Raw genomic sequence first — 19,891 nt, 5'->3', positions numbered from 1 at the left:
AACAAAGAAAGAAATGTAAATAAACTGAGAAATTCAGAAAAATAAATATTTTGTAATAAATAATGAGCAAAGTGAGAATCCTTAAATTAATCTCTGATTGAGTTTGTTGTTGAGAAGTCTAATGGTGGAGGGTTAGCAACTTTTCCTGAACCTGGTGGTACGAGCCTTGTGCCTTCTATACCTCTTTCATGATGGCAGTAGTGAGAACAGAGCGTGTCCTGGGTAGTGAGGATCCTTTATAATTGCCATTGCTTTCCAGTGCCAATGTTCCATGTAGATTTCCCAAAAGTGGGAAGAGTCATTCTGGATTATGTTTACTGCCTTTTGCAGGGCTTCCACCCAGAGGTATTGGCATCCCCATACCTGACCATGATACAGCCTATCAACACACTTTCCATACACATCTATAGAAGTTTGCAAAGGTTTCCAAAGTCATACTAAACCTCCACAAATTCCTGAGGAAGTAGAGGAGCTGATGTTCTTTCTTCCGATGTCATTAATATGTTGGGTCCAGGAATGGTCCTCCAAAATAGTTACACCCAGGAAGTTACTTATTCCCACTTTCTGTGTTCTCTAAGAATCTCTTCTTCCAGTGCCATCCTAGCCCAACTTTAAAGATTCTCACCCTTTCTCTTGCTTCATCTTTGCTGGAGAGAGGCACTTTTTAAAGTCAGCTCTTCAGCTTTTCCTTCCCCTCTTCACTGACTGGTTCTCACAACTATTCAGGAATATAGCATGATGCGTGATTGGATAAAGTTACAATCCAGAAGTTAGAAATTGCTACACTTGTCAAAAGATGTTCTCTAATGGTTGTAAATTGATTGGTCCTGAATTCCTGGAATTTATTATGGTGTACTGTCATAATTTTACTGGATGCCACCTGGTGTGCCCTCTCTGAAGTTTTATGCAGATCTAAATCTGATGAAATTGAGAATTAAGTCAATAATTCTTATGGTTAATAAATGCGAAATGCCCCATGAAATCCACATTCAATGGCAAATTGGAGTATGGATGGGAATGTTTCTCTTCACTTTAGCACAGATAAAACAGTTCATTGCAGGCCTCAAAATGCTTTTCATGATAAATTACTGTTGCCATGCAGGAAAACCAATTTATTCCAGAAAAAAAACTAATTGCAATGAAACAGCTTAAAGTCTGATTGATATTTAAAGTCATATTTTCACTGGAGTAATTTAAATGTTAACATTTGGCCTCAGATTCTTTAAGAGCAGCTGTTTTTATTCCCTGAGGGATTATGACTTCATTGTCCGTATGCCATTAAGCACTTCAATTTTGTGGCTGAAAATTCCCACTGGCTGTAAATTCCTATTTGCAGCAAATTTTCTCTACGTGAGACCTTATATTGATGGGAATCATTTTGATTCCATTTTTAAATATTTATTGTTTTTCAATTTCTTCTGCTGCAAAATTAAGGTACAGAAATAGAGTAGCCTGTTGATCAGTGACTACTTTCATGTTTCCTGTTCGGACAATAGGTAAAGAAGGAGTTGGTTGCTGCTATTGCTTCAAGAACAGAAGATTCATGTGAGTAACTCTATCCGATTCCCACCCATTTACTTTCCGTTAGCAATGTTTACACAATGTAGCAGGTTATCGTGCATTACTGATGCTGCATCCTGTGAAGGAAAACGTATTGACCTTGTAGCTGTAACACCCATTAGTACTTCCTAGCAAAGTGGGACTGAATGTAGCTATCACATGCTTCAGAACAGCTGTTTCCTTAAAAATAGTTCTGTTTATTTTATACAAAAGATCAGTATTTAGCATATATAATTCTCAATGCAAGAAAATCCAAAAGGTGCAGATGCATGGGATCCCTGGTGAATTGGCTGGCACATAGAACATGGAGCATAGAGATGGAAAGGTGATCTGGCTGGAAGCCCGTGACCAGTGTTATACCGCTGGGATCATTGTTGGAACCTCTGTTTTTTTTGTGATATATATAAATATTTGGGCAGATGGTATTTAATCCAGACAAAGTGAGGTTTTGCACTTTGGGAGGTCAAATGTATGCAGTTAATGGTAGGGCATTGACGTGCTGAGGAATTTGGTGGGGTTAAAGTCCATAGATCCTTGAAAATGGCCATGCAAGTAAATAGGGTACTAAAGAAGATGTATGGTGTTTGTATCTTCATCAAGTGGGATATTGAGTTGGGAAGTCATTTTGCAGCTACCGTATATAAAATTTTGTTAGGGCCCACTGTGCAATTCTGCCCCTCCCCCCCCCTCCTCACCATTATAGGATGTGGTGGCTTTGGAAAGGATACAGACAAGGTTATCAAGATATTGCCTGGTTTAGAGAGTATGAGGTATGGGGAGAGCTTGAGCAAATTTGCTTTTTGTTTCTGGAGCATTGGAGGCTGAAGCTTGATAGAAGTACAGTATATAAATTTGAGAGGCAATGATAGAGTGGGGAGTCAGAATCTATTCCCCAGGGTAAATGTATCACACACTGGAGGACATGAATTTAAGATGAAGTGGTGAAAGTTTAAAAGAGATATGTGGGGGAAAATTTTTACCCAGAGAGTGGTGGGTGCCCAGGCTGCCAGATATAGAGGTGGAAGCAGATGAAATAGAAGAATTTAAAAGGCTTCTGAATACTGATGAATATAAAGGGAAAGGACAGATGTTGATAAAGAGTAGAGTTTTAGTTTGATTTGAACATCATATTTGGCTCAGACATGGGGACTGAAGAGTCTGTTCCTGTGCTATTTTGTTCAACATTTTGTGTTAAATAGTTTAGAATGAGGAATAACATGAATAAAAACATTCAATTACTGAAAATTGAAATAGAAACAAAATTGATGGAAACTGCCCTCCTCACATTTCAGCCTTTAACATAATGAATAAGAATTAGGACTAGATTTGGTCCTTTGAGTCTTCTTCTTCATTCATGAAGATCATGGCTAATCTTCCACTTCTATTTTTCTCCACTGTCCCCATTTCCCTCAGTTTCCTTCATTATCCAGCAATCTCTCAATCTCTGCTTTGAATATTCACAACAAATCTGCCTTTACATCCCTCCCAGCTAGAGAATTTCAAGTGTTCTCCATGTAGAAATTGCTCCTCATCTCAGTCTTAAATGGCCTATCCCTTATTCTGAGACTTCTGTGGAAACATCATCGCTGCATCTAGCCTATGAAGGAACCCTGTAAGAATGTTATGTTTCCCCTTGAAGTTATTTCATATTCTTCTAAAGGAATACAAGCCTAGTCTACTCAGTCCTTCCACACATGGAGCATCTACTATTTAAGAAATCTTCATTGCACTCACTCTATTGCAAATATATCTTTTATTTGGGTAAGGAGAACACATTAGCACCGGGTACACTCAAAGCTAAGATGCATGTGCAGCTTAAGGTTAATAGATGGGATCCTTATTTTAGAGCATGATTTTTCTTGCCCTTCCATTGGCTGCTCCAAGATCTAAACTTCTAATAATCCCTACGTAAACATATTTGTCTCTCTTTACGATAGCCTGGGACTTTCCTCTTTCAGTTATCAAAGGCATGAATTGAGATTTTGCTGAGGATTGATGAGGAGGATTGATAAATACAGTTGACATAGTGCACATGGACTTCTACCAAGGCACCAACAAAGTCCCACAGAGGCAAACTGACCACAAAAGTTAGAACTCATGAGATCCAAGGTAAAGTGTCAAGTATGATTAAAAATTAATTTAGTGGGAGAAAGCAAAACATAATGGTTAATTATTAGTGACTAGAGGGTTACAGGGCTGAGAGCTAGGACTTTAGTTTTGTGATATAAAGAACATACTTAAATGTAGATGCCATGATTATGAAATTTACTAATTATTTCAAAATTAGTCATGTGTACAATATGAAAAAGAAAGCAGGCTGCAGAAAGATTTCAACATATGGGTTCAGTGAGCATAGTAATGACAAATGGATTTCAAAGGAGGGAAGTATTGTATTTGGGGGTGGGGGTCAAACAAGGCAAGGGAATAGATAATGAATGACTTTACAAAGTGTAAGGGAACAGTGAAATATTGGAGTATATGCCTGAAGATGGTATGACAGGTAGCCAAAATGGTTCAAGAGACATTTTGGAATACTTGACTTTAGTTGGTGAGGCATTGAATATAGAAGCAATAAAATCAGACTTGAGCTGAAAAAGCACTAACTTGGGTAGAATACTGTCTAAAGTTCTTGGCACCACAAGACTAGCAGTTTATAAAAGCAATGTATAGGTGCAGAGTAGAATTATATTTCTAAATTTGGTGACTTTTAGTTATGAAAAGAGCCTTACTGGGCTGAGATTACTTTCTTAAGAATAAGAGACCAAGGGCAATTCAATGCAATATATATTAATGAGAGATATTTTCCTTGGCAGAGATGTCAGTATCTAGAGGCCATAAACTGAAGTTAATTAGTAAGAGGTTTAATGTTAGAGGACAGCCGAAGAACAATATTTTATTCATCCAAATGTTAACAGGAATTTAGAACATTGGATGATAAAAAGCAAAACCCTTCATCAAAATGTATCTAGATGGACACTGAAGTCCTGTAAATCAATAGGGTGCAGATCTGGAGCAGAAGGAGAGAATAATTGTCTGATTTTACCGTTAACTTGGAATCGCTGTCTGCACTTCTTCAACAAGCTGCCTTGCAGTTGAAAAATCTTACATTGAACGTGCATCTTTGTTCCCTCAATAATGCCAGGTCAAGATCTTGAAGCAATGCAATATCAGCATGGGTGTACTGTCACCATCTGAACTGCACCATTTCAATAGAATACTCACAATCAATGTGTTGAGACCAATTTGCACAGCAATTGATGATCTAATCAACCAAACCAATAATATCTGTGAAATATTTTGTGCAGAACTTGTTGAAATGAATATTCATGTTTTCTTAAGGTAAACGTGCAACACACTTTGGAAAAACTCTACCTGCTGGCAGAAAAAATAGCTGACAGTGTGTTTAGTTTTCAGAAAAGAATTCAAACCTTTCCTCTGCTTTTTTAATTAAAGTTTTTGCGATGGAAACCTTATTCAATGATAAATTCATGATTTCCTTTTAAGCAGGCAAGGAAGAGATTAGAAATCACACCAAGCAAGTTGATTTAAATGACTCTGCAGTGAAGGTCAAGAATAATAAGGTAATAAGATAACAATAAGATATGCCAACTTTATTGAATGGCAAATAAATGCTGACCATATTATTATTGTGGCTAACTTGAACAGTGACTATCAGGTTATTTGTTTCATTGACTCTTTATATGTTCCATATGTGCTGTTCAATGGAATTTTAAAGCTGGGTTTCCACCTGCATGAAAAATCTCCTCAATCACTTATTTATTCCATTACTGTGTTGTTGAGAAAAAAGGTTGTTATTCAAAAGCTATGTCAATTACTTTGATGAAGATCAGAAATGAAAGTAATCATGAGGTGGGTATATAGCATTGTAGATTTTTATGACAATTTTATGTATGGTATAAATTTTGTGCCCATTTTATTTATTTTGTATTCATTCAAGGGATGTGTGCTTTGTAGAGTGAAACATTATTTAATTGTCGGTTCCTAATTATCTTTGAGAACTGCCATAGGACTTGTGGTGTGGGTATACCCACAATTCTCAGGGAAGTAATTCCAGGATTTTGACCCAGTGATGGTGAAGGAATGGCTACATTTCCAAGTCTGGATGATGAGGGGTTTGGAGGGCAAATTCCAGAGGGCAGTGTTCTCCTACTTTGCTGCCCTTGTCCTTCTAGCTGACATAGATTGTGGGTTTGGAAGGTGTTGTCTGAGAAGTCTTGGTGAATTGCTGCAGTGAATCCCATAGAGGTTAAGTAAGTGAATTAATATTTTCACGTTCACTTTTATTGGTCTCACTGCAGAAGAGGGATTGATTTTTATTGACTGGAGTGTAATCAGCTGGTGACAGGGAGGACCCTTTTATTGCAGCAGACAGAGCGAAGGTGCTCATTAATCACCCCCTCGGAACCTACCCCTTTGTCCGCAAGAAAAGCTTCACTCGTGAACCTACAGGGGTCATCTTCTGCATGTGGTGCTCCCATTGTGACCTCTACATCAGAGATCATTTTGCTCTCTTTTGGTCTGTCTGCTGAAATAACAGCAGACATTTTAATTGCACACCCTTCCCGCAACAACATATCAGTCCACGGCCTCATGAATTGCCAAACTGAGGCTGCCTGAAAATTTGTTGAACAACACTTAATATTTCGTATGGGCACTCTTTAACCAGAGAGCATAAACATTGTCTTCTTCAGTTTACATTAAACCTGAGTCTCTCTCTACCCTTTCCCTCTGTCTTCTTTACTGCAGTTCCCCACCCCCTTTGCTTCCCTCCCCTTTCAGAGAGATACCCCGATCTGCCTATGATTCTCATCTATCTTTTCTCTTCTACCCTACCACTTACATCTACCTATGACCTCTTACCTGCAAGCATTTACTCCACTCACTGTCCCTTTCTCCCCCCAACCTTTTATTCAGGCATCTGTCTGCTTTTTGCTCATACCTTGGTGAAATGCTCTGGGCCTGAAACATTAGTTACCCTTTACTCCAGTGGTTCTCAACCTTTTTCTTTCCATTCACATACCACTTTAAGTATCAGCTATGCCATAGATGCTCTGTGATTAGTAAGGGATTGCTTAGGGTGGGATGTGGGTGGGAAGAAAAAGATTTGAAACCACTGTTTTAATCATACCTAATTGACTCGTTATGTGCACGGTTTCATAACTCCAAAGGAAATAGCCCAATTGTGACATTTCTCAAGCAAAATATTTCAGTAACAATTGAATCTAGAGCAGTGATTCTCAACCTTCGCTTTCTACTCACATACCACCTTAAGCAATCCCTTACTAATCACAGAACACTGATGGCACAGGGATTAGTTAAAATGGGATGTGAGTGGAAAGAAAAAGGTTGAGAATCACTGCTTTACTCCCTATAGATGAACCAATACCTGCTGAGTTTCTCCAGCACTTTTGTGCATTGCACTACAATCACAGCATAAGCAGAATTTTCTTTTAAACACTATGTGCAGTTCTGGCTGCCCAGTTATTGAAAGGACATGCATAAATTATAAGGGGTGTAGAGGTCATCAACCAGGATATGCCAGGAATTGGGGGCTTGTTATAGGGAGAGATTGGATACTTTGGGTCTTTATTTCTCAGAGTGTAGGAAGCTGAGAGGTGATTTTATCAAGATTTATAAAATCATGAGGGATTTGGGAAAGCTGAATGCCCATGGTCCCAGTGTAGAGTATTCTAGAACTGGAGGGCATTTGTTTAAAGTGAGAGGGGAGAGATTCAAGAGGGACTGAGAGAACACTTTTTCATTTGGAGTGATCTATATGCTTAGTAGGACATGGATAAAATGCATGCAAATTGGACATGCTCAGAATTCCAATTTGGTCAGCATGGATGAATTGGGCCAAAGGGTCTGGTTTCATTGATCATATTTGATGAGGTGTGTGAGATTTTGTGGGACCTGGAGTCAATGCTGAAGTTTTCTGGGGTTCCTCTATCCCACCTTTTCGTCTGGTGGGTCTGTCCAACTGTGGAGATGCCTTATAATCAAGAATCATGGCGGAGCTGATGAGGTAAATCATAAGGTTAGACTCTGTGCATATGACTCTGTCAGGTTTTAGTTTGGTTCATCATTGGTATAATCCTCCCAATTTAGATTTCAGTTGTTTGTGAAAAGAACTTTGTAATGCTGATTAGCCTGGGACTGACTTTGATTTGTCTTGATAGCATATTTATGCTGTTGTAGGATACTTTTCCAATTTTATACTTTCTCTATTTTGATGTATTGGCCACGATGCAATTGAAAACACTTAATTAAGAATCAATCATATTGCTGTGGATATTTGATCAGATATAGGCCAGAATGGTAAATTTATTTACCTGGAGAATATCCATGCAACAGCTGCTTGTACAGTTTGGTAGTTTCACTATTCTTATTACTGAAATTTTTTAATTTAAATTTTTTAAATTAGACATATAGCATTGTAACAGGTTAATTTGGCTCCATGAGTCTGTGCTGCCAAAATTACACCCCATTAACCTACACCGTGGTACGTTTTTGAAGAGTGGGAGGAAACTGAAGGCCCCGGACAAAACCCACACAGACACAAGGAGAACATACAAACTCCTTACAGGCAGTGTGGGATTTTAACCCTGGTCCAGTCCCGATCTCTGGATTGCTAACTTCTGGATTATTAATTAATTTAACATTTCACATCTGTGATTGTAGACCTCACGCTCCTGTCTCTGGATTTTTGTTTAGGCTTCTGAGTTAATTGTTTGGTAGCTTAGTCACTGTGCAGAAACTTGCACAACAGATTTAGTTGACAACAATTGATCATCTTGAGAAATTTCAGTTCATTCCCCTCCCCTAAGTGCTGGTGTACAGAAGTTTTTTGAGTGATTGTATTGTCCTTGTATATCTGCAAGGAAAGGTCCAAATGCATAAAATAATCCATCTGAGTATGTCATTCGTCTACTCTACACCACAAGCTTATGTATTTACCTCCTGGAGAAGATTTGATAACAGTAAAATCCCCAGTATCTGACACCTATGGGGATTGGTAAGTGCCGAATAAGTGAATTTGCCAGTTGCTTGAGATTGTGTTTTGTGTGAATGTTGAAGAGACCACGAGCAGGGGCCAATTTTAAACTTTTGTATTTTTTACCTATTTATTTTCTGCAATTTTTTTTTTTTGCCAGTTGTTTGAACTCTGGATAGCAGGGATTGTATTGATCTCTGTTTAAGAGATACTTGCTGAGCAGATATTCGGACATGATGAAGTCGTTTGGGATATTTGATGGTGATCCAGCACTGCATTCCTACCAATATAATAAACAGAGGCTGCATGTTTTGGGAGAATGGATTGCTTTTCCCTTTTGAATCCAGGATAGAATAGTTTGAATTTTAAGGGAGGGAGATGATTTTGATGCATCAAAATATGCCCAAAACAGTCAACCACCGGTCATTACATTCTACCTGAAGACAGTTACCATGTTCTGCCAGTCACCAAAGAGAATTTCAGCAGAATGTGGAAGGTGAGCCCTTTGTAACATTTCAGTTTTTACAGTGGTCATGTGGCATTTTTATCACAGCCAGGTTCCAATTAATATTAATAATTGTACAATAAATAGACATCATATCAGTGCCCAAATAATTAATATAATTATTAAAAATAATTAAATAATACCTATTCATCATTTGAAATTTTGTCAAGTTTTATTAATCTTCAATGGTACTCATTAATTCACTGGGAACCTCCTTATTTGTCCCTGCAGTCTGCATTTAAAGAACAAAATCAGTTTCCATTTTTGGTGCAAACTGACAGACATTAAATATCAAATAGTCATATTTTCCCTCCAACCACTTGTGCCTTTGTGAAGAAATCTACAGTGTGTCTTATTCAACATTTCACTTTATAGCATTGCAAGGAATTCCTCTAAGATTGACTCATTGACTCTAAGGTGTAATATTGGTGAAAGACAGCAAATTGAATTGAACTATCTGCCCTGTGTGCCAAACAGAACTATTTTTGGGAGTACCATCAAGCTTTTCATATTTGTTCATTCATAGTCAACCTCAGAGCTGTAAACAATAGGGTAGATGCTAAGGAGTAACATTCTGTTAGTGACAAGTTGTGCTGATAGGGTCAAAAGAAATATTAAATAAGATTTAAGCATTCAGCTGAAATGCATACTGTATACACTTGAGTAATCATCAAGTTTTTCAAGCCAAAAAAAGGTTGGGGAGTGTCAACTTTTATACAGGTCAAACGTTTGATCTCGATAAGCATCTGCATCATTCAAGAAGTCAGGAGCTCAAATGGCTGGGACTGGATGGTAAATCTACAGTCAGGCGTTGGGAGTTTGGATGCGTGGGGAGCTGGTGTGAGGGCACATGATTGGCAGCTCAGGTGGAAGGGCAGCCGGGGCAAGGATCTGCTATTGGGAGTCAGATGGGTGGGCTGCTTGGGTGTTGGGAGCTCAAATAGGTGGGTAGCCAGGGTGAGGGCCCATGATGGGGAGCTCAGATGGGAGGGTGGCTGGGACAAGGATCAGCTTTTGGTAACTCAGATGCATGGGGGGCCAGGCATCAGGGATATGGATGTGCGGACGGACGGGGAGAGGATCTGCGGTTGGGTGTTCGGATGCACAGGTAGCCGGGGCAAGGACCCTGGATATCGGGAGCTCAGGTGGGCAGGTGGGCGGGGCCAAAAATAGGTAATACAAAAACACCCAATTTTTTGGCCAAAATTAAAGGGGTAGACTATTACATGGTATCGAGAACTACATGAGTATATATGGCAATTATTTTTTGAACTTTATAATTATTAAAAATAAAACTATTTCACATCCGAACAATGACTGAATCAGATCATTAACATTTTTGTGCCAAAGGAAATTATTTGGGCACTGTTATGATGTCTATTTATTAATATTAATTGGAACATGGCTGTGAAAAAAATGATTGTCATTTTCCCTTAAACCTTGTAATCTCAAAATGTGGAATATAAATGGAAATTATTACCTAAAAATTCAATGAGTGGTGCAAAAAGAAATAGCAGTTTGTAATGTTTGCTGAAAAACTAAAAATCACATTTCACAGTGAACAGATATTTCTCACATTGGTTGGCTGGGGTTTACCATAGGACCCAGTAGGATTTCCATTCTTCCTTTCCTGAACATATAGATGATTTGAACAAGATTTTAAATTAATTAAAAGTTAGGAAATAAGGAGCAGAGAAAACACTGATGGGTGTGTTGAGAATTAGGGTATATAAACAGCAACATAAGCAGCCAAAATAAGATAATATGGTTGGAAATAAAGAATGGGGGAAGTTGAATAAATCCTGAATGGGTCAGGTGAAAATCAAGAACTAGAGGTTAAAATAATTACTCAAAAATGTGAGTGTAGGTGTGTCTTGGGTAAATTTATACCTCTCATTTTGTTCAATTTAGATTGGTCACAGTGTTTGAGCTACCGAAAGAAAATAGACACACACACCGAGAGCAATTCAGTTTATACAAATGTTTATTACAAATTCAAAAGCTGATTTCACACTACAATATGCAAGCCCTTCCCAACTATACTTATCAACACTTGGACTGGTCCCAACTGCCGAAGCGAGGCAACGACTGCACACTTGTAATAGGTTGTCAGGGCGCCGGTAGCAGTTTCTCCACCTCCCCTGACCAGGACGTTGGCTGGACCCTAGAAGTTCCTCATCTAGCTGAGAGATGTTGCCACCTCTCAGAGAGTCTCTCTCTTCAGCAGTGGGACCATGGCTTATATAACCCAAAAACTGCTTACCCAAGCACCTATTCCCAGCACAGCAAGAAATATAAGCAAGCAAGCTAGCATACTAGGTTTCTAACTAGTAACATAATTTTCAGCTTATCACTTCTAATACAATGGTTTATTATGCATCAAGGCTAGGCCTCTGACAGTCTGTGATCAAAACAAGCAGGAAGATTAAATGTTCTTGGTACACAGATGTCCTTTCTTCAGATAACAGCATCTCTGGCCCCTCGGTGGAATTTAGCTTATGTCTGCTGATTCTAAAACACAAGCAGGTTCTCAGCCTTGCAAAACCAAGAGCAGCAAATTAACAAAACAGGTTAGAATCTTCCATTACATTCCACCCCTTGGTCACAGGCTATCAGACATGAGACTTGACAAGCATAAGAGTACAAAAAGAGCATAAAAGAAAAATCAAAACTACAATAATCACAAAAACAAGTAATAAAGAGAGCAACTAATGGAGAATAGTGTGGCCCAACCCCCAAAATGTACCAGCTAACCATGAAAAAGGATTCCAACCAAGGCTCAAATGATCCTTGTTGGCCACAATACCCAGACACTGGAGCTCACAAACAGATTTTGAAACATGCTGAACAATAACATATCTATATAAGCTGCACTTGAGCAGGGTGACCGAGGACTTCCTTGGTGTAATGCATTGGACCGTGACTCCCACGGGCAACTCCCTCGGAACGTCCTCGTCATTACAAACCCAATTGCTGGCACCAAAGCAGCTGTTAAGCCAGATCACCAGGTGCGTAAAACGGAGAACCTGGAACAAAGAAGCCTGACAAATGTCACTCACGATACCATAAGTGTTCAGTGTTTAAACAGACTAAATCATCCTGTCCTTCAATAGCTACCCACCGAGTGTTACCATGGGCAGGTGTCACTATTTCTCCTTTTACACGAGGGCCACTACCTGGTGGTGCCACCCATACCTTTTGTCTGGCATTCTCTAGTTCAGGGGTGGGGGACAATGATTGTTTTTCCTCTGGAATAGGCTGTAGTTCAGAAGCGTGAAGAAGTCAGTGGAAAGGTGTATCTCCCTTCAAAGGGCGATGATTCAAATTGTCGACTGTCTGCTGCAGCACATGGCACCACCCCTTCAGGGTCCCCAGTGGTGTTAACAAACGAATCTGTTCCTTCAGTAAGCCGTTCATTCGCTCAACTAACCCAGCAGCCTGCGGGTAATAAGGAATATGGTGGACCCATAAGATACCATTGTCATTTGCCCAATCACAGATTGTCTTCCCGGAGAAGTGCGAGCCATTATCAGACTGAAACTCCTCTGGAACATCATAATGAGAAATTAAATGATTTAGTCCTTGGATAGTGCTAGCTTGGTCAGCCATCTTGGTGGGAAAGGCAAAAACCAGGCCAAAAAAGGTGTCAACCATTACTAGGACGTAACGTTTACCCATACAGTCTGGCATGGGGCCTATGTAATCAATTTGCCAAACCGCAGCTGGGCGTTTTATTCGGCCATGAGGACCAGGAGGAACGACACGGACTTCACAAGTTGACATTCTGGGCATGTACACACGACCATGCGGACATCATCCTAATGGATGGGTAAAGCATGTGTTCAGGCCCACATAGCTGATCCCTTCTCCCCCAAATGACCACTCTGTTCATGTGCCCATCGAGCCAGGGGGACGGTATCAGCACGGCTGATAGTGGCAAGCTGATCTGCAACTGCATTATGTTGTGCCATGTTAATCGCCACATTAGTATGGGCATCAACGTGATACACAGTTATCTCACGGTGGTGGGAAGCATCCCACAACAGCTGCCACAGCTCTTTGCCCCACACTGGGCGGTCATGTATCATCCAGTCATTCTTTTGCCAATCAGGCATCTATACCACAAGTCCATTAGCCACAGCCCAGGAATCAGTAAACAGACGAAGAGGGTGATCATGGGGATCTAGTGGTAAAGTCACTGCCTTCAACTCAGCATACTGACTGGAGCCACCATCCCCCTCCTCTGATAAGTGAGTTCCGGACTTGGGATAGTAAGCAACTGCCTTCCACTTTTGCTTTCCTTGCACCCACCGGCTGCTACCATCAGTAAACCAGGCATCCTCTTGTTCTGCTGGAGTGAGCAAATCATATCGTTTACCCCACTGAACTGGTGAAGGGGGTAAAGGAGGGGGCAAGGCAGGTTCAACGTCCTCATGACGAGACGGAAGATCAGCCATTACTAGGACGTAACGTTTACCCATACAGTCTGGCATGGGGCCTATGTAATCAATTTGCCAGGTTCAACGTCCTCATGACGAGACAGAAGAACAGCCACCTGTTCGTGTATGCGGCCCACCTCTTCAGGCCCTCTGGTTGCACGACTCTGAATATACCACTTCCATTTAACAATAGAAGACTGCTCCGCCCCCCTGATCTTTAGATTAGCATCATTAGCCAGAACCCAATTCATTAGTGGAAGTGCAGGTCTCAATTGAACATCTGCATCACCTGTCATTCTTTCGGTCTCCAGCAGGGCCCAGTAACAGGCTAGTAACTGTTGTTCAAAACCAGAATAACGAGTGGCAGCCTCAGGCATGGTATGTGACCAGAATCCCAGCGGGACTCGGCAACCCTCTTGTTTCTGCCAGAGGCTCCAGCAGGCCACATCATCACTAACGGAGACCTGTAGTTCGTAGGGGGTATCTGGGATGCGGGGAGCAATGGGCAGGGCCTGAAGAATAGCCTGCTTGGCGGACTGGAACGCTCTTTCCTGATTGTCACCCCATACAAAGTCTGTTTTCTTTCGGGTAACCTTATACAGAGGACGTAAAAGCAATGCCAAGTGTGGAATATGGCGTCGCCAATATCCCAATAACCCCAGGAAACGCTGGGTCTCTTGTTTGTTAGTAGGAGTGGCCAAGTCTGCGATTTTATTGCGAACTTTATCGGGAACCACTTGTTTTCCAGCATGCCACTGAATTCCAAGGAAAATAACTGTCTGGGATGGGCCCTGTACCTTGGCGGGGTTAATGGCCCACCCTCTTTGCATCAGGGTATCTTGAACACTCTCCAAACCTTCCTGTACCATCTCTTCTGTGGCCCCTTGGATCATCACATCATCAATATAATGGTGAATTGAGAGGGAAGGCGATACTGGCACCGTCTCCAGGTCACGGTCAATTAGGCTGTGGCAAATAGTGGGAGAGTGTACATAACCCTGAGGGAGGTGAGTGAAGGTATACTGGCGCCCCTTCCAGGTAAAGGCGAACTGATCCTGTGAGTCCTCAGCTATAAGAATACTGAAGAAGGCGTTAGTGAGATCAATGACAGCATACCATGTTCCTGAGTTCCCAGTAGCAATATTTTCAATAAGGGTGACAATGTCCGGAACTGCTGAAGCAAGTGGTGGGGCATGTTTGTTCAAAAAGCGATAATTGACTGTCACCCAGCTTCTGGACCGGCCAAACAGGGCTATTAAAGGGCGACGTTGCGGGCCTCACTACCCCTTCTTGCAAAGCATCGATGGTGGCACTAATCTCTTCTTGCCCTCCAGGGAGGCGATATTGTGGAATGCACACTGGTTTCATGGGGGCTGGCACCATCACAGGATCCCACTTAGCCTGACCCACTACTAGTTTTTTTGTAATAGTCCGAATTCCAAATGCAAATCCCCCTTGGCTAGTATTAAGGGCCGTACCGGCCAACATATTAATACCCAGGATACACTCGTCAGTAGCAGACACCAGGGCATGTAACCAGATAGGGGAAGGGCTATTACCCACCATGGCACAGACTTTTATTTCCTTTGCCAGGGTGATCGCTCCTCCCAACCCCTCTATTCGAAAGGTTGGTCCAGTTCAGAGGTCGGGGTTACCCGGAATCACCGAGTGCTCCGCACCGGTATCGACCAAGGCCAAATATTGGTGGTCATTACCCCCACCCCAATGGATTGTTAATTGGAATGTAGGACTATGGGTCCCCGTGTATCCGCTGTATCTCAATGGTGTAGACATGGGAGCCCTGCCCACACCTTCATGCTTTAGTAGGATTCGGGGGCTTCCAGGCCCACATACCACTATTATCCATAAGAGCCTTGTTAACCATTTGTTGTATCTCATTACGGGTAACTGGAGCAGGAGAAGCCAGCTCGATAGAAGCAGCAGTGGGAGCAGAAGGCACAGCTGGGCCAGGAGGACTCAGCAGCTGGGGATGATGTTCCCCTGCTTTTCTCTTATAAAGGACATAAAGGACCACAGTAGGTTTCCCATCAATATCACTTTTAGGTACGCCTAACTTTAACAAGGTTAGAAAAAGGTCCTTCCTTGTCGGTCTGTTATTAGCAGCAGACCCTCTCCTTTCATCCTGCTTGTCTGATGTAACCTGGGCTGTATGTGAGTGGATTTTACTTCCCAATTCTAATTCTCTAAGCCCAGATAAGGCGTGCACCGCCTCAGACACAGGGTGCCCAATTAGTGGACTAGTTACGGACAGAACCAATCCCCGTGTAGTGGGTTGGGCGGAACGAACCAATCTGGTATGCATTCCGGCTGTGAATATCTCTTCATCAGGGCTTCCCCCGTGTACCCACAGCCTCAAACGCCCTGCATACAAGGCAGAGGCCAGGGCCTGTTGACGAATTACTGCTATACCCTCCTCTGGGGTTCTCCAATTGTTTTGCAAATGTAAATCCCAATCTATTGGTGATGGGTATACTCGTAGCAGGGCATCCAAGACAGTGGCAAGTAAGTAATCCACCTCTCTTCCTCTACCCCACAGCTCAGCAGTGACCCGGATATCAGTAGTCAATGTTCCTAATCCCAATAATTCCTCAGGGGTTAAAAATACATTACCCCCTCCTTGTTCCCAGAGACGCAGGAGCCAGGCCACCAGAGTTTCTCCTGCGTTTTGCCTAAATCGATCTCCAATGGCAACCAGCTCTTTTACAGAGAAATGACGTATCATTGACTGTTTCCGACCCCTGTTCCCACTTTGGCCCACAGGGACCCCCACCCAGTCTAGGGGAGGAGGCCGAGGCCATCTTGTAAAGGGAGTAGGCCATAGAGCATAAGCAGGGGTTTGGGTATTTTCCCCTGGGTCCACTTGGGAGACCGGGGTATCTATCCCTTCAATCTCTACCCTTACATCATCCCCCCTTCTGTCTGTTTGGGAAGTCTGCTGCCTTATGGGGCAGGCGTGAATAGCAGGTGGTGGAGAGGGTAGTATGTTAGACACATGCTGAGGAGTATCTGCATCATTACCATCCCAATCCTCAATTACATCAGGATCATCACCATTCCTTATCATGGCACAAATACGTTATGGATTGGGTTCTACTCCTTGCCTTTCCTTATCTGCATAGAGCTGCTGCCGGAGTTTAATATTATGGCAGATCATTTGGACATGCTTATCTTCCCATTCTTTGGCTCTGTCCTGACTGGTGCGAACAATCTCACTCATCATGGAACAGCATTGTCGCATGGTTTCTAGCTCCTCCTCTAAATGCTTTCTCTTGCGCTGAGACTCTACTTCTCTTTGAACTGATTCTGCTTCACGCTGAACGGAGTGGAGTAAGGCTGTGGCCAGCAACCAAACACCATCTGTCAGCATCACCTTCTTATCAGGAAATTTTCTTTCTCGAAGGAGAGTGGCAACCCGCTCTCCCAGAGGTGCACTTGATGAATCTAACTTCTCATCCCAACTAATGTATGGTCCCAACAAAGACAGGGTATTGGCCAACATGCCAAACCCATCATCTTTGGAAGTCCATCCAGGAATCAAGAACTGCTCAGGGCTCACCTCTTTCTTTCAGCGAAACATCTTGAGACCAACCCTGCTCGCAGCGCCAATGTAATGGAATCTTCCTGTTTGTTCTTGGTACACAGATGTCCTTTCTTTAGATAACAGCATCTTTGGCCCCTCGGTGTAATTTAGCTTATGTCTGCTGATTCTAAAACACAAGCAGGTTCTCAGCCTTGCAAAACCAAGAGCAGCAAATTAAAAAAAACAGGTTAGAATCTTCCATTTCAAGGTGAGACCTATATCCCAGTGTGAGTCAATGACCCTCATATTTCCGGAGAAGTGGGGAAAGGTCGAAGAAGAGAATGTGGGAAAGCTGCTGAAATTAATAGCAAGACCTCATTCTCTTCTGTTGATCTCTTTATTGTCTGCCAGTTGCAGCCCTTTTCTTGCAGGCTGCAGTGGAGAACAGTTGAAGATGGTTCTTGGAAAACTGGGGCTACAGATGAACATGCATAATTTGGGAGACATTATCCTGACTGCAAGATGGGGAGAGGAGAACACAGTGGGGCATAGCTATGTGCAACTGCTACCTCAGAGCTCCAATGGCCTAATCTGATCATTGCTGCACATTCTCCCGTTGACCATATCGATTTCCTCTTGGTGCTCTGGTTTGCACGTTACCAAAATGTATGGATTGTTAGCTTAATTGGCAATGACGATTGCCCCTAGTTGAGTGGATGAGTAGTAAAAGTCTAGTGGGAGTTGATGTGAATGTAGTGCAGTGAAATGGCTTCAAATTCAAGTTTATCTTCACATGTACTGAGGTATAGTGAAAACGTTTGTTTTGCATGTAATCCAGCTCGTCAAGCCATACACAGAACAAAAAACTGCACAGAGTGCAGAGTCATGCAGGAAGTGACAGAGCCAAGGCAACATTATTTTATTTGTGTGAGATTCATTCAGGTGTTTGTAGGAAAAAAAAATAGCTGAAGAAAAGCAGCTAATGTATTAAAAGATTCATCCCAGCCCAGCCAAACTCCTTTCTCCCTCCTCTTGTTGGGAAGAAGATTCATGGGTGTGAGATGCAAGGACAGTTTCCTTCTTGTCATCAAACTCCAGAACAAATTTCACATGAGAAATATCATACTCTATTCTAACTGATCTCTCTCTCTGTAACTCTGTGCACTCTGTACTGTGTTTACTGATGTACTACGTGTGAATTGACCAGATGTACTCCTTGTAAAATGTACTTTCTCGTTATATCTCAGTACTTGTAATAATGAGCTTGAACTTCATTTATCTCTCAGATCCATTTTTCTGCCAGGTTCTCACACTCTTGGAACATCCAGCTTTCATTCTGAGAGATAATTTAAGTATGCTGCACCCTGCCCCTTTAGGCTGGTAAATTTTATGCCTTGGTATCTATTAGTATTGATCATTGATGAAAACCATCAATGACCACCCTTCCATTTCACTTGTTCCCTGTCCATGATGAAATTAAAGTTGAGATTGGAACTAGATACTGCAGTATAAATGCTCAAATTCTATAAATTCAAGATATGGGATCATAACCAACTGCTTCACAGTGAATGAACCTCATGCCTTTACCAGTGGACTAAAGTGGTGGATATTGTTTTTGATCTCCAGGTTAGGATTTTTGTTTTGAAAGTATGTCAACAATAGTTGACCAATCAAATTATAGGAAATCTACATATCATTTATGCTCTAAAACAGTGGTTCTCAACCTTTATACCCCACTCACATACCACTTTATGTAATCCCTATGCCATTGGTGCTCTGTGATTAGTAAGGGATTGCTTAAGGAGATATGTGAGTGGGAAGGGAAGGTTGAGAATCACTGCTCTAGACCTAATTGTTGCCGAAATATTTCACTTGAGAAAAAATAATCATTGCCCCATTTCCTTTGGAGTTATGAAACCGTGCACATAACGAGTCAATGAGGTACGATTAAAACAGAGGATTTCAAACTTTTTCTTTCCACCCACATCCCACCTGAAGCAATCTCTGACTAATCACAGAGCACCTATGGCATAGGGAATACTTAAAGTGGTGTGTGAATGGAAAGAAAAAGGTTGTGAACCACTGCTCTAAAATTTCAGTGCACAGGCTAATTCTAAATATTCTACACCATCTTTCATAATGTAAAAGGTGAGCTTTATGTATTCCTCCAATTATCACTATAATTCAGTGCAAAATTGCTAGCATAAAATCTCAATCAGAATGTAACAACCAACCTCCCTGTAGGAATGAAAGCAGCATTTGCTGATGCCAGGAAAAGTTCATAAAGTTGTGCTGCACAGCAATCTCGTGAGTTTCTTTAGCAAATTTTTTTTTTAAGTTCTGGCTTTGCAACATATTGTACTGATGTTGGTTTTTGATCTTTCCAGTATATTTTCACTCTTTAGCCAAACAGATTTAAATAAAAATAAAATTTCTTAGAAAATTTTGGAAACAAAATGAATAATTATCAGTAAAAGGATGATCTTTGACTCGGAAACAAGTTACTTCATTTTATCTGCTAAACTTTAATGAAAGGTTAAAGTGAAAATGATGACTGATTTATTTTTAGTATAGTACTCCAACAATGGGAATATTATCTCACTGCAATGTCTGAAAAAGCTAACCTTTTATTACCAGATTTGGAGACAATTATTCAGCGGATATGCTCGGACTAAGAAACCATTCCAACTAGCTGTTTTTTTTTCCCAGAGTACTAAACAATTTTTTTCAATGAAGGGAAATACAGTGACACATTATCTAATGACTGTTTTGAAATAATGCTTTAATAAGACAGGCATTTTCATGTTTTTGTCCATATTGTACACAGTTTT

The 19,891-nt window shown here is 41.3% G+C and overlaps 1 protein-coding gene across 3 annotated transcripts in view; it reads left to right on the top strand.

The window, feature by feature from the left end:
* Positions 1–19,891, top strand: part of rapgef5a (Rap guanine nucleotide exchange factor (GEF) 5a) — a 242,463-nt gene that overhangs the window by 72,847 nt on the left and 149,725 nt on the right. For all 3 annotated transcript variants that reach the window (XM_069913870.1, XM_069913871.1, XM_069913872.1), the window contains exons 7-8: positions 1,497–1,545; positions 5,068–5,141. In XM_069913870.1, coding sequence (XP_069769971.1) covers positions 1,497–1,545; positions 5,068–5,141 — 123 coding nt within the window. The remainder of the gene's footprint in view (positions 1–1,496; positions 1,546–5,067; positions 5,142–19,891) is intronic.

The sequence above is a fragment of the Narcine bancroftii genome, chromosome 1 (assembly GCF_036971445.1).
Source record: "Narcine bancroftii isolate sNarBan1 chromosome 1, sNarBan1.hap1, whole genome shotgun sequence".
Classification (NCBI taxonomy): Eukaryota; Metazoa; Chordata; class Chondrichthyes; order Torpediniformes; family Narcinidae; genus Narcine; species Narcine bancroftii.
This window is presented reverse-complemented; position numbering and strand designations above follow the sequence as displayed.